A 26195-nucleotide genomic window follows, 5' to 3' on the forward strand; every position below is an offset into this window, starting at 1 on the left:
CAGTAAGGCCAAGGTCATCAGAAAGATCAGGCACTACAGAGACAAGTTTCAAGTGACACTGGACCTCAAGGCAGGTTTCAAGTGACACTGGACCTCAAGCCCCCATGGTCATATCTCCACAGAAAAATCATCACCGTAGGAACCATCATCATCCAAACACAATGAGAAAGGGCAGAGTTATATTTTACAAGCACATTTTATTCTTCTGTTGAGTCTGGTAGATAAAACATAGAGATGGAAGACAGTACCTTAAGGTCACTTCCTGTTCATGGCCTTGTACAAGTCCCCTTGCCCTGACTTGCAGATATTTTCCCATTTTGCCAAGATGATAAAACAGCTTCTACCAAAAGCCTCCAAATCAGTCATTCTGCAAGCAGTGCCACATTTTAGCCATGGCTCTAAAAATAGCCAGAATAAGAATTATATAAAATTCCCAAATTTATGTTTATTTACTTAATATAAAAACAGTATAATAGCAGCATTAAGGATTGAAGTTATCTCCCTTTTTCAGGCTAAATTCTTTTATAACTAATAGTTTAATCCCTCATGCCACTTGTGCAATCAAATCCATATTCTCCCCCTTTCCATTTCTTCCCTGCCTGCATCCAGTGAATCAAAAGAACTTGAAACCCTACACCAAAAGGAAACAGAAAGCTAGCCAAGAGCAGGTAAAAGAGAAACATAAGGCCTAATTATAGCCCTTGGGGAATAAAAGATGTAAATATACAAGTATGTACAGCTTTAGTATTTTCTTTTGATACTATATGTCAGTTGGCATCATTTATCTGACAGGAAGCAGCCGATGTAGGTTCCTTTGCAACCAATGCTGCTGAGTGCTGTGTAAAGCTGTGATGCTCTGAGAGATGACTACGTCTGTCCTCAGATAAGGGAGAACTTTCTGCACTTACATAAAAATTGCTACTTTTCAAATTTTGAAATAAAAAACTGTATACTTTGCAACTAGAGTTAAGTGCAAACTAATTATGTTCCTTAATTTTCCCTTCTGCTAGCTAAATCACCATCTAAAATATTTGAAAACCTTGGCTGGAATGTTGGGTAGTTAAAAATTATAAGGTGGCAACTGTCCCATTAAAACCCATTCTTTTCAGCATGCTGTGCTTTTAGGAAAATATCCAATCATCTTTGAGCTGACCCTAGAAGGCTTCCTTTTATATCTCTGACCCTTCACTGGTCTAGATAGTTATTGTGTGCTTCAGAAAACAATATTTTCTAATATCTGTTTAACATTTATTTTCCTTTAATGTCTTTTTTTTTTTTTTTTTTTTTTTTTTTTTGTCTTTTTGCCATTTCTAGGGCTGCTCCCATGGCATATATAGGTTCCCAGGCTAGAGGTTGAATTGGAGCTGTAGCTGCCAGCCTACACCACAGCCACAGCAACTCGGGATCCGAGCCAAGTCTGCGACCTGCACTACAGCTCACAGCAACACTGGATCCTTAACCCACTGAGCAAGGCCAGGAATCAAACCCGAAACCTCATGGTTCCTAGTCAGATTCGTTAACCACTGAGCCATGATGGGAACTCCATTTTCCTTTAACTTCTGTCATATACTGTTTTCCAAATTTTCACTCAGGTCTAAAAAAGAACTTCAGTGATTACTAGCTTGACACAATGTCAGCTATTTAAGATTTCAGATACTCAATGTCATCCTTCGCTTTTCACTGCCTACTTGTGTCTGAGAAGGAATAAGTTAAACTGAATTTTAAAATGCTGTAATTCTTTTCGAATCATGATAAAAATAAGACTGGGGGAAGAGAGGTTACATAAAGGAAAGAGGAGGCTATAACAATGGAATTTAAGCATTCACTGATGTAGCTGATAGGAACCAGAGCTTCCAAGAAAAGGCAGTCCTGAAAATAAGGCCAAATAAATGCTTTTTATCAACATGAAACTACTAAGTCTGGACTTTCTTTCTGACTTTATTTTGAAAGTAGTGTTTGGCTTGTCTGTACTGTTTCTAAACAGACTGAAGTTACACTACTTACTGCTTAAGCAGGGACAATTTCCATAAGGAATTCAGGCTGAGGATTATTTTTATTTTGCCCCATATTTCCTGAACTCAAAATAAAGCGGTTTTTAACCTAGGATTATAGAGGTAGGAAGCTTGGAGATGTCTGCTGGGACCCATATGCCAGTTTTCTCCTTCCCTAGTCTTCTCTTCATGCGTGCACTATTCCCCAAGGACATGTCCTAGTATAAGTAAGTGCCCCTTGCAAAAATTTACAAAAACAGGTTAGTCCCAGAAAATACAAAAACCAGATTAATGTCCAATTATGCAAGAAAGCAAGTGATTTATTCTCATACTTTCTTAGAGGTAATTCAAACTGATACTAACTTTTTGGAGAGGAATTTGTAATGTTTATCAGTCTTAAAACCTGTGCGTTATGTATTTCAACCATATTTCAAAAAAAAAAAAAAATCTGTGTGCTCCACTTCTAGGAATTTATTAAGGAAAGTCAACTCTTCTCCCAGTCCTAGCCTCTCTCTTTTATCTCTGTATATTAGGCTGATGGGTCATTTAACTTTTCTTCTTAGTGTGTTCTATATTTTCACAAAAAAACTTTAATAAACATACATTCCCTTGGTAATCAGAAATAAAAAATCACCAGTAAACATAAGACATACACAAACATACCCTGCCTAAAACAGCTTGCATTCACAAGTGTTTAGTGTCAAATGTGGGGACCACCTTCGGCAGCCAGTTTTGTTTTTTATTATTATTAAAAGTCAATATACATTAATAGTTTTCCCAATGACCTAGGATTTGGGGATATAATAAAAAAGCCCATGTCCACTTTCGTGGCTCTTACTTTCATAGGATGACCTAAATAGAGCTTCAAACCACGACAATGACATCCTCTCGGACTGTTCCTTCAGGCTTCCACAGACTCTCACTGGGAACGTGACACGCTACTAACAAGGTGGCTACAGTTCTTCCTTCCAGTGACACCTGGAATCCCATTATCTGGTGAGATATTCTTTTCCTCCATTTTATAGCAGGAGATGTTATCTAAATTCTCCTGCATCACGTGACAGCAGCCCTGGGAACAGAAAGTAAGTTTTAATAGTTCTTTCACCAAACCACACACCTTTTCTGAATCTATTTACCATGCTGTTTCAAGATGTTTTCTGAAGGGTCCACAGGGGCTACATTTAAGACCTTCTGATCATTGTTTGGTAATGGATGGAATGGTTTTAATCAGGGAGGAAGCCAATATTTTCCGCTTGGGTTTTAGAAGAACTCCTAAAATGTTTCCAAACTGATTTAGGAGAAAATGCTTAACAGAAGAGGACTTATTTTTGCCCTGGAATAACTCATTAGAACTGACATATTCTATAATCATAGAACCAAGAGAACTACATTTTTGGGACACATTACATCCAAAAGGCAATTGAAGTTTCTAAATGTTATCAGCATCAGATGACAAAACCTGTTCAACAAGGATCACAGCCTCAATATATGGGTTGACAGTTCCTCCTCTTAGAATATTCTTTTTTTTTTTTTGTCTTTTTGCCATTTCTTGGGCTACTCCCGAGGCATATGGAGGATCCCAGGCTAGGGGTCAAATTGGAGCTGTAGCCGCTGGCCTACACCAGAGCCACAGCAACACAGGATCCAAACCGTATCTGCAACCTACACCACAGCTCATGGCAACGCCAGATCGTTAGCCCACTGATCGAGGCCAGGGATCCAACCCGCAACCTCATGGTTCCTAGTCGGATTCATTAACCACTGTGCCACAATGGGAACTCCAGGACCTAGTTTTTAATGCTAGTTTTATTGAAGAAAAAAAAATTTTTTTTTTTTTTTGTCTTTTGTCTTTTTTTTTTTGTCTTTTGTTGTTGTTGTTGTTGCTATTTCTTGGGCCGCTCCCTCGGCATATGGAGGTTCCCAGGCTAGGGGTTGAATCGGAGCTGTAGCCACCGGCCTACGCCAGAGGCACAGCAACGCAGGATCCCAGCCGCGTCTGCAACCTACACCACAGCTCACGACAACGCCGGATCGTTAACCCACTGAGCAAGGGCAGGGACTGAACCCGCAACCTCATGGTTCCTAGTCGGATTCGTTAACCACTGTGCCACGACAGGAACTCCGAAGAAAAATTTTTTTCTTTTGTCTTTTTAGGGCCACACCCATGGCATATGGAGGTTCCCAGGCTAGAGGATGGATGCTAGTCGGATTTGTTAACCACTGAGCCATGATGGGAACTCCTGAAGAAGTTTTCTTGAAGAAATTTTATTTGATGACTCAGGCAAAATTTTCTGAGGTAAAAGACCTCAAATTACTTCAGAAGACATTTTCCTTTCCCATAATCCTAACTTGAGGTAAGTGAAGGGAGTCTCTTTATGAAGAGGCCAATTTAGTTCTAGGTTTCAGAAAACCAAGTTTCTCAGTAGCTCAGGTCAAACCAGACCTCCCAGATTTAGGCAGAACTAATACAAGTGCCTGAATCAGTTCCAGAAGCATCAGCATCTCATGTCTTACTAAGATCAGTAAATCTCATCTAGGTTAGGCAGGCTCCTCTAGGCCTCATCTTTAGGACACATTTGGTCAGCCTTGTATTTGCATGAGTAAAATGTTTTCTCCCCCTTTTCTAATTCTTACATAAATTCCTAAAATCCTACCCAGGAATAAGATATCATAGCAATGGTTTTTTGAAGATGATTCTACCCCAGTCCTACCGAATATAAGTCTCTGGGGATAGGGTCCTGAAGGCCTTTTTTTTTTTTTTTTTTTTTTTTTTTTAATGCTTTTACAAGTGCCTCTGAATGCTGAAGTATAAGAACCTCCACAGTAGATCAAGTGTAAGAGTGAATGAAAGCGAGAGAGAAAGAAATCCCAATAAGGAGAGGCAGGCAAGATTTGAATTTGAGGATTTAATACTGTTGGGAGAACAAGATCAAAAAAAAAAAAAGTTCCTGGGGAGGGATCCCGAACACCTTTGCTTTACTTCAGCAACTCCATCTTCATCTAGGCTGGCTGCATCAGTATGCTGATACTTTCTTCTACCTCTGAGAGCTTCTTCAGAACTTGGTTGACCTTGACCTCATCAAATTCCAAACACAGAAATTCAGATTCCTAGAAAACATAAAAGGGTATTTTAGGAAAGACCCTCAAGATAGCCAAGGCTCTGGATCTGGTGTGATGCATCTACAAAGGCCCAGGGCCCCTATCCAGCAAGTCTGACTCTGGCCTCAATACCTAAATGATATTTTACCCAGAAAAGCAAATCCACACAATGTCTTAAATAAAACTACTTCTATGAGGTGTTTTATAAATGCTAAAGAGGTATACAAATGCTTGGTGTTCTCTTTAAGAGGTACTTCTTGTCTGCCATCACAGTTGATCCCAAAATAATTTTTTTATCTAAAAATTTTTTCATTTATATTTTCTTACAATTTTTTTTTTCTTTTTACGGCTGCACCTGAGGCATATGTAAGTTCCCAGGCTAGGGGTGGAATCAGAACTGCAGGTGTTGGCCTATGCCACAGCCACGGCAACACCAGATTTGAGCTGCAACTGCAACCTACACCGTAGCTTGTGGCAACACAGTATCCTTAACCAACTGAGGCCAGGGATCAAACCCGTATATTCATGGAACTTGACAAAGTTCTTAACCAGATAAACCACAATAGGAACTCCATTTAAACTTCTTAAAAACATTTTATTCAAGTATAGTTGATTTACAATGTTATAATTTCTGCCATACAACTAAGTGATTCAGCTATATATATATATATATATATATATATATATATATATATATATATATACACACACACACACATATCTATTCTTTTTCCGTTGGCCAGTCACTCCATATACCACAGTGTGCATGTGCCAGTCCCAAAACCCCAGTCCATCTCCCTCACCCTGTCCCCTCGGGTAACCATAAGTTTGTTTTCAAAGTCTGTAGGTCTGTTTCTGTTCTGCAAATAAGTTCATTCGTATCCTCTTTTTAAGAATCCACATATGTGATATATGTTTGTCTTTCACTGACTTATTTCATTTACTATGATAATCTATAGGTCTATCCATGTTGCTGCAAATGGCATTGTTTTGTTTTTACTTCTGAGTAATATTTCATTATAAATATGTACCACATAATAATTTTTTAAGGTAAGTACTTAAATATTGCTTTTTTTTTTAATTTTCCCACTGTACAGCAAGGGGATCAAGTTATCCTTACATGCATACGTTACAATTACATTTTTTTCCCCACCCTTTGTTCTGTTGTAACATGAGTATCCAGACAAAGTTCTCAATGCTATTCTGCAGGATCTCCTTGTAAATCTATTCTAAGTTGTGTCTGATAAGCCCAAGCTCCCGATCCCTCCCACTCCCTCCCCCTCCCATCAGGCAGCCACAAGTCTTTTCTCCAAGTCCATGATTTTCTTTTCTGAGGAGATGTTCATTTGTGCTGGATATTAGATTCCAGTTATAAGTGATATCATATGGTATTTGTCTTTGTCTTTCTGGCTCATTTCACTCAGTCAGCCTCTTGTAATTTATTCACTCTTCTTTACCTCCTTGAATAAACTACCTGGAAGGTGGCTAACAGTTTTCTCAGAACATCAAAAGTCTTTTTTCATATGTCTACTCTAGACCAAAAATATTGATATACATGATCTAGTGAAATTACCTCTTAAATTATTTTAAGATTTGAAAGTCTCTTGTTCTTCATTCAGTTTTATTGAGATCTTTAGCCTCACTTGAAAACATTTAAAAATATTTGGCCTTTGAAACAATGGTCTAGAAACTAATAATTACCAGAGTCTAACATATATATTTAGGAAATTGGCAGAAAAGATGATGTAACCCATGTCTCACCTCCATGAGATAAAGTCATTTACAGTAATAAATCACCTCGTTTTCCAAGTATATGGGAAGAGATTATCAAGGACAATGTTCGTAGAGATACAAATACCTGAGAAAGTTTAATTAGTAGCCAGGATCTTTTCTGACTAAAAGTTATTAATTTGTAATAAGTTTCAGTATTCAAATTATCGTCAAGTGAATCTCTAAGTATTAATGAAACAGTTTATTGTTAAGGGAAATCAAATATCAGAGAGAAAAAGCAGGCTAAACAGAGGCCAAAGTTAGACAAATATTTTCAATGCATTCCAACCTTCACCTCTCTCCTGGAAACAACGCACACTAACAGTCTTAAAAAGACACATATAACCACATATGACTCTTGAAGAAACAGTTTACCTGAAACTCTATTATCACAGCCTAGCTTCAAACTAGTTATGCTATCAAAATACTTTATCAGGAATTCAGGAACTTTTTTTGTTGGTCTTTTTGTCTTTTTAGGGCCGCATCCACGGCATATGGAACTTCCCATGCTAGGGGTCCAAACAGAGCTGTAGTTGACAGCCTACACCACAGCTCATGGCAACGCCAGATCTTTAACCCACTGAGCGAGGCCAGGGATCAAACCTGCATCCTCATGGATGCTAGTCAGATTCATTTCCACTGAGCCATGACGGGAACTCTAGGAATTCAGGAACTTTTAAGCTGGGTCTTAACACCTGGAGCTTTGTTCGAAATTTGCATTTGGCTGGGGTACCCCACAGAAAGTACATCTAATGCACTTGAAAATATCTTTAGAAATGCAGGTGATGCTTTTCAAGGCAGAAGCAGAAAGTACAAGAACAATATGAAACACTTGATTTTTTTTCCTCAAAGTCATCCATCTTGATCTGGGCCTAACTGATCATAATAGTGAGAGAAGACTAAATTCCTGTAAGTATCTGAGTCAAGAGTTAGAACCTAATTCTTAGTAGAATGTAAACACAGCAAGGGGTAGAGCCAGAAAATGGTTACTAGGTAAATAAGCAGGCACATCATTAAAAATATATACTTTCTGGACTTCTTGCTATGGTGCAGTAGGTTAAAGATCTTGTGTTGCTGCTGTGGCACAGTTTGCAGCTGAAGCTCAGATCTGATCCCTGGTCTAAGAATTCCCATATGCTGTGAGTGAGACAGGGGGAAAAAAAAAAAAGTAGGTACTTTGTGATCACATTGAGTATGGCAGTATATTAAACTCAGGGGTTTAAGAACTATTCCAAAATAGAAAATAAAGCAAAGGCAAAATATTCAAATATTCTCTCCAAGTGCAAAAGTCAAAAAGTGATAAAATCTTAAGAAATCTTTGAGAGGCCAACTTCTCTGAAAACAACAACAACAAAAAACCAAGCAAGCTTTTTTTTTTTGGTCTTTCTTTGGTCTTTTTAGGGCCGCACGCTCAGCATATGCAGTTTCCCAGGCTAGGGGTCTAATCAGCGCTATAGCCACCTGCCTATGCCAGTGCCACAGCAATGCCATATCCGAGCCATGTCTGCGACCTACACTACAGCCCACGGTAACGCTGGATCATTAACCCACTGAGCAAGGCCAGGGATCGAACCTGAAACCTTATGGTTCCGAGTTGGATTTATTTCTGCTGCTCCATGATGGGAACTCCCAAGCAAGCGTTTAATGACTTCTAGAGAAGGACATCTTACATATTTCTAAGGAACTCCTTTCCCATGTAACTACTCTAACATTCTTCAGGAAACTTACTTACCAAACCAAAATCTTCAATATTTTAGCTTAAATTCATTTCCCAATAGGGTCAGAAGAGTATTAACTATTTATTAGTTTGAAGGCTGTTACTAAGCAAGTGTTTGGTTTCTTCGTCAACACACGAAGTAACCTCTTTGAGTATAATGTTCATTTTAATGTCATCTTTATCCAGGCCCATAGGCGCACCCTGAACAATTCTTTGGCAAAACAATATTACAGTGACAAAATGCTGAAAATAGAAAATAAAAAGGACTATGACTTATTACCTAAGTGGAACCATTTAGAATAACTGTTATATGAGACAAAATAGAAATTTTTTCCTTTATTTATTTATTTTGGTTTTTGGGGCTGTACCTGTGGCATATGAAGGTTTCCAGGCTAGGGGTCCAATCGGAGCCACACCAGATCTGAGCCACATCTGTGACCTATACCACAGCTCACAACGCCAGATCCTTAACTCACTGATCAAGGCCAGGGATTTGAACCTGCAATCTCATGGTTCCTAGTCAGATTCGTTTCCACGGCGCCACGATGGGAACTCCCTTTTTTTGCTTTTTAAGAGCCACACCTGCAACATATGGAAGTTCCCAGGCTAGGGGTTGAATCAGAGCTGCAGCTGCCATCCTACACCACAGCCACAGCTACGCAGGATCCAAACCACATATGCAACCTATACCATAGCTCACAGCAAGGTTGGATCTTTAACCCACTGAGTGAGGCCAGGGATTTGAACCCGCAATCTCGTGGTTCCTAGTCAGATTTGTTTCCACTGCACCACGATGGGAACTCCCTTTTTTTGCTTTTTAAGGGCCACAACTTATGGCGGAAGCATATGGAAGTTCCCAGGCTAGGGGGTGAATCAGAGCTGCAGCTGCCATCCTACACCACAGCCACAGCTACGCAGGATCCAAACCACATATGCGACCTACACCGTAGCTCACAGCAGGGTTGGATCCTTAACCCACTGAGCGAGGCCAGGGATTGAAACTGCATCCTCATGGATACTAGTTGGGTTCTTAACCCACTGAAACACAATGGGAACTCCCCAAATAGAAATCTTATAGCCTATCTCCTATATTATTTCCCATGCAAAGTTTCCACAAAACTTTACCCCCAATTCACTGGTCATATTTAGCATGGTAGTACAACTTTGGCAAATTCTAACATGTTATGGTCTTTTTAAAAAATGCTAAAGTTGGGGGATGAAGGGTGAAATTGGGAGTGTCTGAGGATCCTGCTAAGCAATACTGATCTCAGAAGGCCACATATAGGTGGTCAGTTTTCATAACGCTCATTCCTCTAATTTTTCTTTTAGTTTCTTTTATTGACACAAAGGGACTCTTGGCTAAACAGAAACTTTTAGCTATGAGGCCTGACCTTCTGTTTGGGCTGTCCTTTTCCTTAACTTAAACTAACCCTCTGAGCTGCAGCTCTGCCACTCTGTCTCTTCTGTGTTTGGCAACTGGAAAGAGAAAGAGAATATACAGCAAAGATCAACATTGTCAATGGCTTCTTCTTTTTTTTTAATTTCTAAACTGAAGTATAGTTGATTTACAATGTGTTTGTTTCAGGTGTAGAGAAAAGTGATTCAGTTACACATATACACAGTCTTTTTCAGATTCTTTTCCCTTATAGGTTATTATATTGACTACAGTTCCCTGTGCTATACAGTAGGTCCTTGTTGGTTATTTTATACATAGTAGTGTGTATATGTTAATCCCAAACTTATTTATTCCTCAGTCCTCAATCCCCTTTGGTAACCATAAGTTTGTTTTCTATGTATGTGGGTCTATTTCTATTTTGCATATACGTTCATTTGGATCTTTTTTTTTTAAAGATTCCATATGTAAGCTATATCATATGATATTTGTCTCTCACTGTCTGATTTACTTCACTTAATCTGATATTCTCTAGGTCCATCCATGTTGCTGCAAATGGCATTATTTCATTCTTTTTTGGCAGTGGCTTCTTGAAGGTCAATTATATAATAAATAAGGTACCCAAGAGCTTCGAACACTGCCCACCAGATTAGTTCAAAATAACTTCATAAGTACATCTGTGTTCACCACTCATTCCCATTCTTTCTGCACCTTTCTCAGAATTATATTGATACTGCTCCCTAACTCCTTCAGGAGACCTTGAAATAGCTTCTCTGTAGCAAAGCAGCTTGCAAATTACTTCATAAGGAACCATTTACCCAAAATTAAAATTTTATAGTTCCCTGAAAACTGTGCTGATTATTTTCCATGTGTCCTTTCATAGCCATTTGCCACCCTTCTCCACCTTGTTCCAAGTCCTCTAAGATCATGTCACTCCCTTGTTCTCTGGCTTACAGTTGGGTTCTAACAAGAGAAGAGAGAGGTCAGGGTATTTTTTCCCCTACTCCCAACTCATTCTTCTCTGCCATTTCCAGTATTTTCTACATGAGGTTGTAATTTCTTTATTTCCTACTTTACTTTCTGGTCTCAATCACTATATCAGTATAAACATAAAGATGAGTTTTTTCAGATTGGGAAAGTACATAATCACCAAATACAAACTCCAAAGATGAGCAGAGTATGAATTTTTATCATGCCTAAGTTGGTAGGAAGGCTGCCCTCCAAGTGATAAATAACAGGATGAATTAGAACCAATATTTAATTTTCTATTATTATTTGAATTATATTTCTATTATTATTTGACCTTGCTCAGTGGGTTAAGGATTTGGCATTGCCATAAGCTGAGAAGATGTGGCTAAGATCTGGCGTTGTTGTGGCTATGGTGTAGGCCTGATTCAACCCTAGGCTGGGAACTTCCATATACCACGGGTGCAGCCCTTGTAAGAAAAAATAAAATAAAATAAAGTAAAATCTTGTATAATAGCAATTTGATATTAAAAAGGAAAAAAACAAGAGTAACAACAGCAGCAACAACTGTGGAAAATAACATTTCATTAAGAATTTGCATCAAAGGTCTTAGCTGGAAAAAATCTAGAGCCATGACTTAGAAGAAAACTGGTTATGCCTGTCCTGCCAATGCATGGTCAAAAGGAACACATATTTTGGCCTAGGCAATCTGACTTATTTCTCAAAGGGAGAAAATAGTTTTGATCTTGCAAGAATGAACGGTTCTTTCGTTGGCTGAATTCTATACTGCTAAACCAAGACTGTCATTTTTCTTTTTCCCCTAAAGACTTCAAAGCAACCTCACCTATATCTGCTCCCTAACAGTGTATAGTGAAAGGTAAAGGTATCATCAATTTTCATTTTCCACTAAAAGCAAAGAAAGCCAGACACTAGCCCCATGTATATGAAGCCCAGAATTTCCAGATCCTGATTCAACTTGTTGCCCACTAACACCCACATGTGACTTTCAATTTGGAGACTCAAATCTAAAAGTTTTGAACAGAGGATAATGGGAACTAATTAGAAATGCCTGATTCTGTGCTGATTTATATAAGCCCCAAGAACTTAAGCATTTAGTATTTTAGAAACACAAAACAAAGGAAAATAAAATGGAGCCAAATTACATAAGCATTAGAAGCTCAATCAATTAGATTATTGGCTGATTTCTACAAAGCACTGCTCTACTTTATTTCACAACTTTTCATTTTCAGCAGGACTTAATACTTAGCTGTTAAGATTTTCGTATTTCGAAAAATTGTGGCTAAAAAATATTTGTGTAAAAAACTATTTTTAGGTGCTCTGGTTTGATCTTAAGGAAATCATACAGGATTTTTGGCTAAGTAGAACTAGTTCCCATGCAACAATGGACAAAGAACCAGAGGAACAATTGCTGCACAGCTGAAAAGGCAAATCATACTGAAGGAAGAAGAAATTTCACTTAAATCTGAGAGAAACCAAATGATAAAACTCATCAGCACATAAGAAACAGAATGTTGCTAATTTTAAATCGAAGTTCAAATTGGGGCCCCTAATCATTCCCGAGGAGGTACATTCCAGAGCAAACTCATTTGCAAACAGCTTTGACAAACAAACTAAAATATATTTACATGAAAGGAATAGAGAAGATTAAAAAAAAAAAACAAAAAACAAAACTTGGCCAGAGTAGCTTGTTTAGGCAACACCATCAGTTGGGCAGGAACAAAGTATGCAATGGCACTTGCTTCCTAAGGGGATCCTGAAAACCTACAGACTAAGATGGGGGTAACACCTGAATACATTCAATGAAAAGACAGAAGTGTGGCAATGAATGACAAACTCCTCGTCAGGGGAGGAAGACATAAGGGTACTAATCAAACCAACTGGGGTTGCTGATTTTCTGAAAGTAGAAAACAGTGCCATTGCTCAACCAATAGCACCACCTACCTATTTCCAACTTTCTCAGTGTAGTTTTCTTTAAGTCATTCATGACAGCACAATTAAGCAGAAATAGACATAGTTAGAAAGCAGCATTTCTCTTGGCCCTTCTTTAGAGGAAGCAAAAAAGGCTATGTAAGGAGGGCAAAGGATGAAATGACTGAGGATAAGAGGACTTTTGAATACAGAAACTGCTGATTTGGAGAGAAAAGTTTTGTTTTATTTTGTTTCATTTTTGTCTTTTTAGGGCTACGCCCTCAGCATATGGAGGTTCCCAGGCTAGGGGTCAAATCAGAGCTGTAGCTGCTGGCCTACACCAGAGCCACAGCAACATGGGATCTGAGCCACATCTGTGACATACGCCACAGCTCATGGCAATACACCACTAAGCGAGGCCAGAGATCGAACCCTCGTCCTCATGGATACTAGTCAGGTTTCTTACCACTGAGCCACGATGGGAAATCCAAGAAAAGGTTTTGGGTTTTTTTGGGGGGGAGGTCAAGTTTGTAGAGAATGGGAATTAATTTTGCTGGGTTTCCAGTTAACTCCAAATACATTCTGAGGCACTGGAGGTTGGAACTTTCACTTTAACATGTGAATCTGCAGGGAACACAATTCAGTCCATAAGAATCCTCAGTGCTTGGAGGGTACTGTGTTATCAAGTATCCCCTAAGGATTTGTGATTGATGATGATAATGATGATCTCACACATGAGTCCAGGCTTGCTGTTCATACTGTGCAGAAAAGAATTTCCAACATTCCATGTTCTTAACCTGGTGGCCACAGTGGGACCTCTTAGCTTATATAGTTTAGTGCAAACTTCTGGAGGTGACAGAGAGAGAGAAGATTGCATCTTTATTGCCCTAGGCTTGAATTCTGACAACACTTTAGTTGCTGGGGCCTTTGTTCACATAAAGTAACCTTCCTTCACATTAACATGGTGTTTTGCATTTTAGAAAGCCTTTTCATATGCACAACCTACCTTATTTGACTCTTAGAATGGCACTATAACTAGGAAGAGACCAGGCCAGAAGTAAGGTACTTTGAAGAACTGCAGAAGTGACAGACATTGTCCACCAGACCCCAAATCAGATCTTTTCAGTTATATTCAGCAGGAAGACTTCATTGGATAACGCAACAGATTCTATGGGCTTGGATATACTTCTGATCCAATTTATGCAGGAAAAGAAAGTAAGGCCTCATTTATCTAATATTGCTCACAGTTCTAGAAACCAGCATTAAACGTTCACTCCTTTGTAAATGACAGAATAGGTAGTCAGGTCCTAATTGCTGAAAAAAGATAGTTTCTTACATTTATCACCATTCAGCAGGCTTTGGAGGTAGTGGAGGGAACAGAAAAGTTTGAGGGGGATGCACTGAATCCTGGGGGAAAATGAAATGCCTAAAAAATGAAATGCTTCAATTAAAGAGAAGTCAGCCTGGAAGGCAGGCATAGGAGAGACTGTAGGGAGAGTGTGACAAATCTGAAAACATTAGCAAATTCAGGGAGATTCAAAAGTTACACTAATGATAATATATTAATAGCAATGGCTGACATTTGTCGAAAACATACAAAACGCCAGGCATAACACTGACTTCTTTACATGTATCATTTCACAGTGGTGAGGAGAATTTTATCCCATTTTAAAGATGGGGGAAAACGAGCGATTTGTTTAAGGTTATGCAGGTAATAAGTTGCAGAGCCACTTTTAAACCCAGGTCTGTTTGGCTTCAAAGTCCAAGCACAATCACTTCACAATCCTGACTCACATTCATATATAATAACATAAACATCATTATTAACAGTCACTAAATACCCACACGTGAAAGTTATTCTGTGATTAACTTAACTTTAACAAAGACTCAAAGTTGAAGTGCTAACAGCATGATAACGCAAAGTTAATATGCAGAGACACCTATTACAAGGTACTAAGTTCTTATTCTGAGGCAAGACACCTTTTATTCCCTCTGTGTGTGTGTGGCAGTTCTGCACGGGGCAGGGGCGGCGGGGAAGGCAGGGAGGATTCGGATATATATATATATCTACTTGTCCCATCACCAGGAGCTGGAGTCAACATTTACTTTTGTTGTTCTACTGACTAATGTGTGGACTTCTCCCAGATCAGTCAGTAGAACCAAAATACCTGCTTAATCTTACGGTTCTTTCCATCTAAATTAGAAGGAATTCCCAATTCTGCCTTATTATCTAACCCAGATACACCAAATTATTCCTCTTGACAGAAATCACATCAGCATTGATAGGCACTTTCTTTTTTCTTTTTCTTTGCTGTATAGGGCTGCACTTGCAGCATATGGAGGTTCCCAAGCTAGGGGTCTAATCAAGAGCTACAGCTGCAGGCCTACACCACAGCCACAGCAACGCCAGATCCGAGCTGCATCTGCAACCTACACCACAGCTCATGGCAACGCCGGATCCTTAACCCACTGAGCAAGGCCAGGGATCATACCTGCAACCTCATGGCTCCTGGTCGGATTTGTTAACCACTGAGCCACGAAAGGAACTCCTGATAGGCACTTTCAGAAGACAAAAAGATAAATATGATCACTTTGCATTATATACAAATATCAAATCACTGTGTTGTACATCTGAAACTGACATATTATATGTCAGTTATATCTCAATTTTTTTTCGCAAAAGGAAAGAGAATGAAAAATTATTGGAAAAAAGATAACTATGTTAAATTATGAGTTTAAACCTTTAACATCACTAATATTTGGTCCACATCTATTCTCTGGTCAAGCCCAGGATAAACAGGACTGCACAGAGTGAAGGAAAAGAATGCCCTTGATAACACCCAAAACAGCATATTTCACCATAAGTAATCAAGGCTTGACTGATACCCTCCTAAAACAGAGAGAAAGTGCAGGCAGCATACATACTGTTACAAATAAAAACAAACAAACATAAATAATTAGTAAAAGATAAATAATGCTTACTCTACCTTGTAGTCTACTCTTCTGTTAAAAACACACATTTATCACTTTATCCAGGATTTTATCAATAAGCCAGAAATAGGAATTCCTATTGTAGCTCAATAGATTAAGAACCCAATGTTGATTACATCATAAAAACAACCCCTACAAATAAAAGTCCAGGACCAGATGGCTTCACAGGTGAATTCTAGCAAACATACAAAGAGGAACTGGTGCCCGTCCTCCTTAAACTTTTTCAAGAAGTTGAAGAAGAAGGAACACTCCCAAAGACATTCTATGATGCCACCATTACCCTAATTCCAAAACCAAAGATACCACCAAAAAAGAAAATTATCAGCCAATATCTTTGACAAATATAGATGCAAAAATTCTCAACAAAATTTTAGCCAACCGAATCCAACAACATATCAAAAAGATCGTACACCATGACCAGGTGGGATTCATCCCAGGTTCACAAGGATGGTTCAACATACGCAAATCAATCAACGTCATACACCACATTAACAAAAGAAAAGTCAAAAACCATATGATCATCTCGATAGATGTGCAGAAAAAGAATATGACAAAGTCCAACACCCATTTATGATAAAAACTCTCACCAAAGTGGGTATAGAGGGAACATTCCTTAACATAAAGCCATTTATGACAAACCCACAGCAAATATAATACTCAATGGAGAAAAACTGAAAGCCTTCCCACTAAAATCTGGAACAAGACAAGGATGAGCACTCTCACCACTGCTATTCAACATAGTATTGGAAGTCCCAGCCACAGCAATCAGAAAAACAAAAGAAATAAAAGGCATCCAGGAGTTCCCATTATGGCTCGGTGGTTACCGAATCTGACTAGGAACCATGAGGTTGGAGGTTCGATCCCTGACCTTGATCAGTGGGTTAAGGATCTGGTGTTGCCATGAGCTGTGGTGTAGGTCGCAGACGAGGCTTGGATCCCACGTTGCTGTGGCTGTGGTGTAGGTTGGCAGCTATAGCTCCGATTAGACCCCTAGCCTGGGAACCTCCATATGCTGCAGGTGTGGCCCTAGAAAATACAAAAACATAAATAAATAATAAATAAAATAAATAAAAGGCATCCAAATAGGAAAAGAGATAAAACTGTCACTGTATGAAGATGACAGGATACTATACATAGAAAACCCTAAGGACCCAACCCAAAAACTACTTGAACTGATCAACAAATTTAGCAAAGTAGCAGGATGTAAGATTAACATTCAGAAATCAGTCACATTTCTTTATACTAACAATGAAATATTAGAAAAGGAATACAAAAATACAATACCTTTTAAAATTACACCCCCAAAAATCAAATACCTGGGAATACACCTGACCAAGGAGGTGAAAGACTTATATGCTGAGAACTATAAAACATTAATCAAGGAAATTAAAGATGTAAAGAAATGGAAAGATATTCCATGTTCATGGATTGGAAAAATTAACATTGCAAAAATGGTCATAATACCAAAGCAATCTACAGATTCAATGCAATCCCTATCAAATTACCCGACATTTTTCACAGAACTAAAACTAAGAATCCAAAAATTTATATGAAACGACAAAAAACCTAGGATTGCCAGAGCAATCCTGAGAAACAAAAACCAAGCAGGAGGCATAACTCTTCCAGACTTCAAGAACTATTACAAAGCCACAGTCACCAAGACAGTGTGGTACTGGTACCACAGACAAACTGACCAATGGAACAGAACAGAGAACCCAGAAATAAACCCTGATACCTATGGTCAATTAATCTTTGACAAAGGAGGCAAGAACATAAAATGGGAAAAAGACAGTCTTTTCAGCAAGAATTGCTGGGAAACCTGGACAGCTGCATGCAAATCAATGAAACTAGAACACACCCTCACACCATGCACGAAAATAAACTCAAAATGGCTTAAAGACTTAAATATAAGACAAGACACCATCAAACTCCTGGAAGAAAACAGGCAAAACATTCTCTGATATCAACCTTATGAAAAGTTTCTCAGGTCAGTCTCCCAAAGCAGCAGAAATAAAAGCAAAAAAATAAACCAATGGGACCCCATCAAACTGACAAGCTTTTGCACAGCAAAAGAAACCAAAAGACAACTTACAGAATGGAAGAAAATAGTTTCAAATGATGCAACTGACAAGGGCTTAATCTCTACAATATACAAGCAACTTACATAACTCAATAGTAAAAACGCCAACAACCCAATGGAAAAATGGGCAAAGGACCTGAATAGACATTTCTCCAAGGAAGATATACAGATGGTCAATAAGCACATGAAAAAATGCTCAACATTCCTGATCTTTACAGAAATGCAGATCAAAACTACCATGTCAGGATGGCCATGATTAATAAGTCCACAAATAAGTGCTGGAGGGGTTGTGGAGAAAAGGGAACCCCTCCTGCACTGCTGGTGGGAATGTAAGCTGGTACAGCCACTATGGAGAACAGTTTGGAGATACCTTAGAATTCTATACATAGAACTACCATATGATCCAGCAATCCTACTCTTGGACATATATCTGGACAAAACTTTTCCTTAAAAAAGACACATGCACCCACATGTTCATTGCAGCTCTATTCATAGTAGCCAAGAGCTGGAAACAACCCAAATGTCCATCGATATATGATTGGATTAGGAGGATGTGGTGAATACACACAATGGAATACTACTCAGCCATAAAAAAGAATGAAATAATGCCATTTGCAGCAACACGGGTGGAACTAGAGACTCTCATACCGAGTGAAATAAGTCAGAAAGAGAAAAACAAATACCATATGATATCACTCATATCTGGTATCTAATATACAGCACAAATGAACCTTTCTACAGAAAAGAAAATCACAGACTTGGAGAATAGACTTGTGGTTGCCTGGGGGGAGGGGGAGAGAGTGGGAGGGATTGGGAGCTTGGGGTCAACGGACGAAAACTGTTGCTCTTGGAATGGATTTATAATGAGATCCTGCTGTGTAGCACTGAGAACTATGTCTAGATACGTACAACGCAGCACGACCATGGGAGAAAAAATTATGTATACATCTATGTATAATTGGGTCCCCACTGCTGTACAGTGGGGAAAAAAAAGTGTGTTGGGGGAAATAACAATAAAAAATAAATTAAAAAAATAAAATAAAAATAAAAAATAACCCCCCCCCCACACAAAAAAAGGACCCAGTGTTGTCTCTGTGAGGATGTGAGTTCAATCCATGGCCTTGTTCAGTGGGTTAAGTATCCAGCATTGCTATAAATTGTGGCGTATGTCACAGATGCAGCTTGCATCCCTTGTTGCTGTGGCGTAGGCCTCAGTGGCAGCTCCAATTTGACCTCTAGCCCAGGAACTTCTATATGCCACAGGTGTGTCTGTGAAAAAAAAAAAAAAAAAAAAAAAAGCAGCCAGAAATATGAACTATGTAAGAGGGGTCAAAGAAATGGGAGAAAAATATATTACTGAAAACAACTAATTATTTTGAAGGAAAGAGAAGTATTCCCCCGAAGGCGGTATAAGAAAAACATCTTGACAGTATGACTTATGTTTCCTCTATCACATAACAGTCTATGCTTATTTCCTCAATTTGGTTTGGCAAGTTCTTTGCCAATGGAGGAAGCATGAATAGGATATGGTCCTCATCTCCTGGCCTCAGCTGTGTTTTGAAGTTTCTGAAGAATTTTAGCCGCATTTACAGAATATAAGGCATTTGAATTTTTTCATTACATCATTTCAAGTATACAAAAACTAGGACAAAAGTCTGACTCTCGTATACTCTTTCCCCAGAGTTACCATTTGTTAAATTCAATTATTTACACTTTTCCACAATGACTTTGTCATTCTCTCTCTCTCACAAGCACTTGAGAATAAGTAGGGGATATCATGGCCCTTTTATCCCTAAAAATTTTAGTCTGTATTTCTCAAAGATAAGACATTTTCTTATAAAGTCATGGTTATACAATATTGATAAATGTTAGTATCTAACCCAGTCTATATTCAAATTTTATCATATACCTCAATAATGTCCTCTATAAAGTTTTTTTTTTCCTGCTCCCAAGTCAAACTTACAATCACACACTGATTGCATTTAGATGTCATGCATCTCTAGTCTCCTTTAATCTAGAACAGTTTCTCAGTCAACTTGTCTTGTTTTGTTTTTTCTTTTCTTTTTTTTTCCTGGCTGCCTTATGGCACATGGAGTTCCTGGGCCAGGGATCAGATCAACCTATGAGGCAACTACAGCAATGCTGGATCTGGATCCTTAACCCACTGTGCCAGCTGGGGGATGGAACCTGTGACCCAGTGCTCTAGAGACGCCACCAATCCTGTTGTGCCACAGCAGGAATTCCTTTCTCCTTTCTCTTTCTTTTCTTTTCTTTTCTTTTTTTTCATTTTCCTTTCTCTTTCTTTCTTCCTCTTCTTCTTCTTCTTCTTCTTCTTCTTTTTTTTTTTTTTTTGCTTTTTAGGGCTGAACCCATGGCATATGGAAGTTCCCAGGGTTAGGGTAGAATTGGAGCTGTAGCTGCTGGCCTACACCACAGCCAAGGGATCCGAGTCACCTCCACAACCTACACCACAGCTCACAACAATGCTGGATCCTTAACTCACTGAGCAAGGCCAGGGATCGTACCTACATCCTCATGGATACTAGTCAGGCTCCTTACCTCTGAGCCATGATGGAAACTTCCAGGAACTCCTTTCTTATGTTTCCTGATCCTAACATTTTTGAAAAATATAAGCTAGTTATTTTATAGAATGTCAATTTGAGTTTGTCTCATGCTTCCTCATGACGAGATTCTATGCATAGTGAATGCCTATCTATTTGCTAGTTCCTATCGCCAATGATTAGTGAACATGGATTCTAAAGTTATACAAGCCTAAATTCAAACCTAAATTAAAACTCTACTACTTTCAAGTTATGTGGCTGGCTAAGTTTTAGTTTCCTAATCTGTAAAATGATGATTTTAACCATTTAATGGATAAGGAAATTGCTATGAAGATTTAACGAGATAATGCATCCAAAGCAACTTAACAGTTTGGGGTGGTGCAAGTCAACTGTATTTTACACTTCTCTGGTTTTATCACAGTATCTCATACCCAGTAAAAACTAAAGTAATACTGGTTGATTAAGCAGCATTGCTACTGACTATAGGCTAGAGCTGCCAAGAATGTGAACTTGTTTAGGGGACTGCTAATGAATACCATGACTAAAAGCAGGGTCAGGAGCTCAGGTGCAAAGTCTATCCTTCCTATCACTCCTAAGGAAAAAGAGAATACCCAAATCAAGCAATTTTCTTAGTCAAATTGAGAGAGAATTTTAATATTCAACAATAACAAAAAAAAATCAGGAAGTCCACAATTAAGATGCCATTCCTACTTCATTTCCATAATTCCCTTGCCCATAGCCAGAGGGCAATCGAGCTTGTGTACAGAACATTTCCAATGTAAGATAATCGCATACCTTCTTTTACAAGACACCAATAAAATTATTCTATTTATGTTAAATACTCCTTTATGTCAGAGATTAAAACCAAACCAAACAAAAACAAAAACAAAAAAAGAGGACTATAGTAGTAGGATATCCCCTTGTGGTGCAGCAGGTTAAGGATCCAGCATTGCAGCAACTGTGGTGCAGGTTCAATCCCTGGCCCAGAAACTTCTACATGCCATGGGTGAGGCAAAAAAAAGGGGGGGGGGGGAGAAAGAAAGGAAGAAAAGGGATTATAGTAATTGAACCAATTCTTCAAAGTACAGAAATAAAAACTCACTTTTGACATTTGAAATCTAATTTAATTAGTATTTTTCTATGTTACTAATTCAAATGTACATCATTTTCTACCCCCTACCCTCTTTCAATTAGAACTTCAAATGAAAGTCAAATGATCCCTAGAGGGAAAAGAAATAAAATAAAATGAAACAAACAAGAAAATGTCTGTGTCCCACATCTCAAACTATGAAAAGGGGCCTCCAGCAGAGTAAATGGAAAATTTTGTTCTTATCACTATGCCGAAATTAGGGTTTACATCTGTAGTCTGAAAAAACAAAAGAAAATTTTAATGCAAAGCCTTCACCTTCATCAATGAAGAGAAAAAAATACTAGAGTATGAACATTAAGATAGAACTTCCAATAATTCTGTCATTTATAAGACAGAGGCCCTAAGTCTGACTGCCTTCAAGAAATACTTAGAATATTATTATTATTGCTTTTTGTTAGGGCTGCAACCGTGGCATATGGAAGTTCCCAGGCTAGGGGTTGAATCAGAGCTGTAGGCACTGGCCTACACCACAGCAATGTTAGATCTGAGCTGCATCTGCAACCTACACTACAGCTCACGGCAACACAAGATCCTTAACCCATTGAGCAAGGCCAAGGATCGAACCTGCGTCCTCATGGATCCTAGTCAGATTAGTGTCCGATGGGCCATGAAGGGAACTCCCAAGAAACACTTAGATTAAAATGAACTGTTTTAGGAGTTCCCTGGTGGCTCACTGGGTTATGGATCTGGCATTGTCACTGCTGTGGTATGGGTTTGATCCCTGGCCCAGGGAACTTCTGCATGCTGCAGTCATAGCCAAAAAAAAATGCACTGTTTTAGAAATTGTAATTCTCAACTGGCGGTTAAGTCTAAATATATGACAAGGATGATACTATACCCCAAAGGCCACTATTAGCCTCCGTTCTTTAGGATACAATGGCTCATAATTGGAAATTTAAAGAAGGTAATATATACTTCTGTGAACATCTTTAAATTCAGGGACAAACTCTTCTCAGCTCACTCCACTGCATCATTCATTAAGATCTCTCACTTAGTACTATGCTGAAAAGCTCAGTATACATTTTGAAGGTTAGGGTTAGAAAGGAGTATGTAAGGGCATGTACATCCTGCCATTTTATATGTAGTTTCCCTCTCCCTCTATAGGAAGAAATGAGCCCTCTCCACCATTATACAGGGATCCCAAAGCAATATTATGGAGAGAAAAACAATCACTTTGAGAGTTAGACAATTTGGATTTAGATATGGCTCCACTACTAACAGCTGTGTGACCATGGGAAAGTCATTTGAGTTTTAGTTTCCAAATCTAGAAAATAGAAAAATAAATCCATCTTATAGGACTGTTATATAAAGACTAAATAAGATAGCACATGTGCAAGTACCCAGCACTGTTTTACGTGAAACAGACTCTCAATAATTAGTCTCTCTTTCTTCCCTGTTACATACATCCTGTTCCCTGATACTTTAAAAGGATTTCTGCTGAACACTTGAACTACAGCTCTGTTTTCTTCAGAACAGGCACACCTGGCTCTTAATGGTGACAAAAATTCATGTGAAAGACTCTTGGGGCCAGACATTGTCCGGGAGAGAAAAAAACATTCTCACACTGGGAATCAGCACCAACTGCTTCAGGCTATGACAAGCCCCAAATAGTAAATCAACTCCCACATGTTTTCACAGTGTTATTTAACATCCTGTGAGCTTTGTGCTTTTTCAGCACACTTTTTTTCTTCCTGCGAGGATCACGACACTATTTGCCCTCTTTTCCCTTCTTAGTAGAGGTCTTTATTCAACAAGACCACCTAATGGATTCAAATATTAGGAATCAGAAAAGCCCAGCCCCAACCATGGATAAACTGGCAAAGACTAAACAGTAAGCTCTGCTTAACCTTTCAGAATCTGGATTTTTGTGCTTTCTGTTCTTGGAAATAGCAGACTTGCTGATGTACTAGTTTAGTTTAGTTTAGTTTTTTTTTGTCTTTTTAGGGCCTCACCCGAAGCATATGGAGGTTCCCAGGCTAGGGGTCAAATCAATGCAGGATCCAAGCCACATCTATGACCTATACCACAGATCACAGCAACACTGGATCCTTAACCCACTGAGCAAGGTGAGGGATTGAACCTGCGTCCTCATGGGTGCTATTCAGATAGGTTTCTGCTGAACCACGACGGGAACTCCCTGATGTACTAGTTTAAATGTGTCCATTTCCCTTGCCTACATTATCACAAAATTTTACCACGTAGAAGACTTCTTGTTGAAGTCCAAAATCTTACACTTTTGATTGTAAATCCCAACCTCTCCCACTTCATGGTATAGACAGAGCTTAGCAGAGTGGACACTTTTGAACTAAAGGGACTTGAACCTATTGATGGCTACAAAGGGTGAAAACAAGCTGCATTGAGAGAAAAGGTATACAAAGATAAACCTATTTGCACTTGACTCGGAGACTTTTATCCTATAAACATAACTGTTTCAAGTTCAAGCAGCTCTAGATCAATGTCCACATTCCTTCATAGGGCTGACCACCCATGTCAGACCTAAAGGAGAAAGTGGATGTCAGAAAAACAACCAATATTTGATGTAGGGCAGCAGGTCTCCATGTAAGCCTCCTGAAACATCAAGTCAGTGAATTAGGCACGAGATATTTTTGACTATTTCATATCTGTGAGGTATAGCTCTAAACACTGAGGATTCAGTGGTAAACAAGATGGAGCCTCTGCCCTTGAGAACCTAACATTTTAATGGGGAAAAAAAGTAATAAATTAAAATAATTTAAGAGGTAATTTCACTAGATCATGTATATCAATATTTTTGGTCTAGAGTAGACATGTAAAAAAAGACTTTTGATGTTCTGAGAAAACTGTTAGCCACCTTCCAGGTAGTTTATTCAAGGAGGTAAAGAAGAGTGAATAAATTACAAGAGGCTGACCGAGTTCTAAAATTCAGTTCTCACATTATTGTCTCCTTGCTATGGACTTAGCGTCATTGCCTCTCTCCTTTGATAACACATACAAAAGCAGGATGAGATCATTCATAGGAAGATAATGAAGACTCAGACAGTATAAAATTGCAGAGCACAAGACCAGAAACCTGAAGATCAAGGATCTACTTCCAGTTCTATCACTTAAATATTCATGTGAACTGAGGTAATTCACTTAAACTCCCAGAGTCTGACTTTCTTCATCTATTGTATTCTGCTTTGTAGGGGTTTTAGGAAGTTTAAATGAGGCAACATAATAAAAGAACTTATTTAAAACACTGGACAGGAGTTCTTCCTACGGCGCAGTGGGTTCAGAATCTGACTGCAGCTGCTTGGGTTGCCATGGAGGCAGCAAAGTGGGTTAAAGGCTGTGGCATAGGCTGCAGCTGCAGCTCAGATTCGATCCCTGGCCTGAGAACTTACATATGCTGTTGCTACCGCCATAAAGAAAAAAAAAAAAATGGAGTTCCCGTCGTGACGCAGCAGAAACAAATGGGAACCATGAGGTTGCAGGTTCAAGCCCTGGCCTCGATCAGTGGGTTAAGGATCTGACATTGCCGTGAGCTGTGGTGTAGGTCAAAGATGCGGCTCGGACCTGGCATTGCTGTGGCTCTGGCATAGGCCGGTGGCTACAGCTCCGATTAGACCCTTAGCCTGGGAACCTCCATATGCCGCAGGTGCGGCCCTAAAAGGACAAAAAGACAAAAAAAGAAAGAAAGGAAAAAAAATGGACAAATACTATTATTGCCTAATCAAAATGTTTACAGGAAGGCAGATGAGGAAAGAGATAGTAACTACATTTAAGGCCAAAATGAAGCTCTACTCCTGTGTGTTAGCTGTTTTGAAAACTTTGTTTCCATTCTGTGGTTCCAAAGGGCTCACCCTTTGGAGGAAATGGATCTTAAAATGTGATGTCAAGTTTTAGACAGCCCTCTTAGTGATTACTCCCACTCTGAGAACATTATTTTCTAAAAGGTATTTCATCTGTTTAATCATGGATAACTTATCCCATGACTAAATATCCTTATTTTATGAGTTATTCTCACTGATTATCATCAACTAGGAGGTAAGAAATAAATATCAATTCACCTTTCCTAGCTGTTAAGACAGAAAATAACAAGGACCTTGAAAATCTCTCTTTTCTCCATAGAAGACTATCCTTTCATTTTCCTTGGGTATATCCATAGCCACTATCTTAAATTCAATTGCCCCTGGAAGAGCAGGCCAAGCAGAAAGTCAAAGCAGGGCTAGGGCAATATGTAGAGAGTGAGAAGTGGTGAATACAAGTATCATTTAAAAGGATAACAATTCCTCAGCTCAAGCCTATTATTTGTAGGAAAGTGTTGAACAATCTTGGTTATTTCAAAAAATTCTAGAAACTACATCTTTGTGTGACACCCCTGAAATTTCATTTGCAAAATGCTCAGTCATCTGGGGTAATTATAAATTCATAGTGTATATTTCTTCTGCTAGTGAAAAGATAGTCATTTATTGATGCTGATTTAAAATTTACTTTTTTTTTTTTTTTTTTTTGGTCCTTTTAGGGCCATATCCACAGCATATGGAGGTTCCCAGGCTAGGGGTCTAATCTGAGCTATAGCTGCAGGCC

At 38.8% G+C, this 26195-nt stretch overlaps 1 protein-coding gene and 2 long non-coding RNA genes across 6 annotated transcripts in view; 1 reads left to right on the plus strand and 2 right to left on the minus strand.

The window, feature by feature from the left end:
- LOC146404771 (uncharacterized) overlaps positions 1-26195 on the plus strand; it is a 1009186-nt gene that overhangs the window by 72020 nt on the left and 910971 nt on the right. The window lies entirely within an intron of this gene.
- COMMD1 (copper metabolism domain containing 1) overlaps positions 178-26195 on the minus strand; it is a 148249-nt gene continuing 122231 nt past the window's right edge. For 2 of the 4 annotated variants that reach the window (XM_085019146.1, XM_021087480.2), the window contains one exon: positions 4883-5099. In XM_085019146.1, coding sequence (XP_084875272.1) covers positions 4992-5099 — 108 coding nt within the window. In that variant the 3' untranslated portion in view covers positions 4883-4991. Of the gene's footprint in view, positions 3061-4882; positions 5100-26195 lie in introns of those variants that run through there. The other 2 variants (XR_014841829.1, XM_085019145.1) reach the window with 2 other exon arrangements.
- Positions 10390-18677, minus strand: LOC146404772 (uncharacterized). The gene is made up of 2 exons (XR_014841882.1): positions 17173-18677; positions 10390-16851 (listed from the first exon to the last, which is right to left on the minus strand). It is a non-coding gene; the product is annotated as an uncharacterized LOC146404772 (long non-coding RNA).

The sequence above is a fragment of the Sus scrofa genome, chromosome 3 (assembly GCF_054392235.1).
Source record: "Sus scrofa isolate SSC_HxYL_T2T_F1_AM1 chromosome 3, Sscrofa_HxYL_maternal_Yorkshire_Landrace_v2.0, whole genome shotgun sequence".
Taxonomy (NCBI): domain Eukaryota; kingdom Metazoa; phylum Chordata; class Mammalia; order Artiodactyla; family Suidae; genus Sus; species Sus scrofa.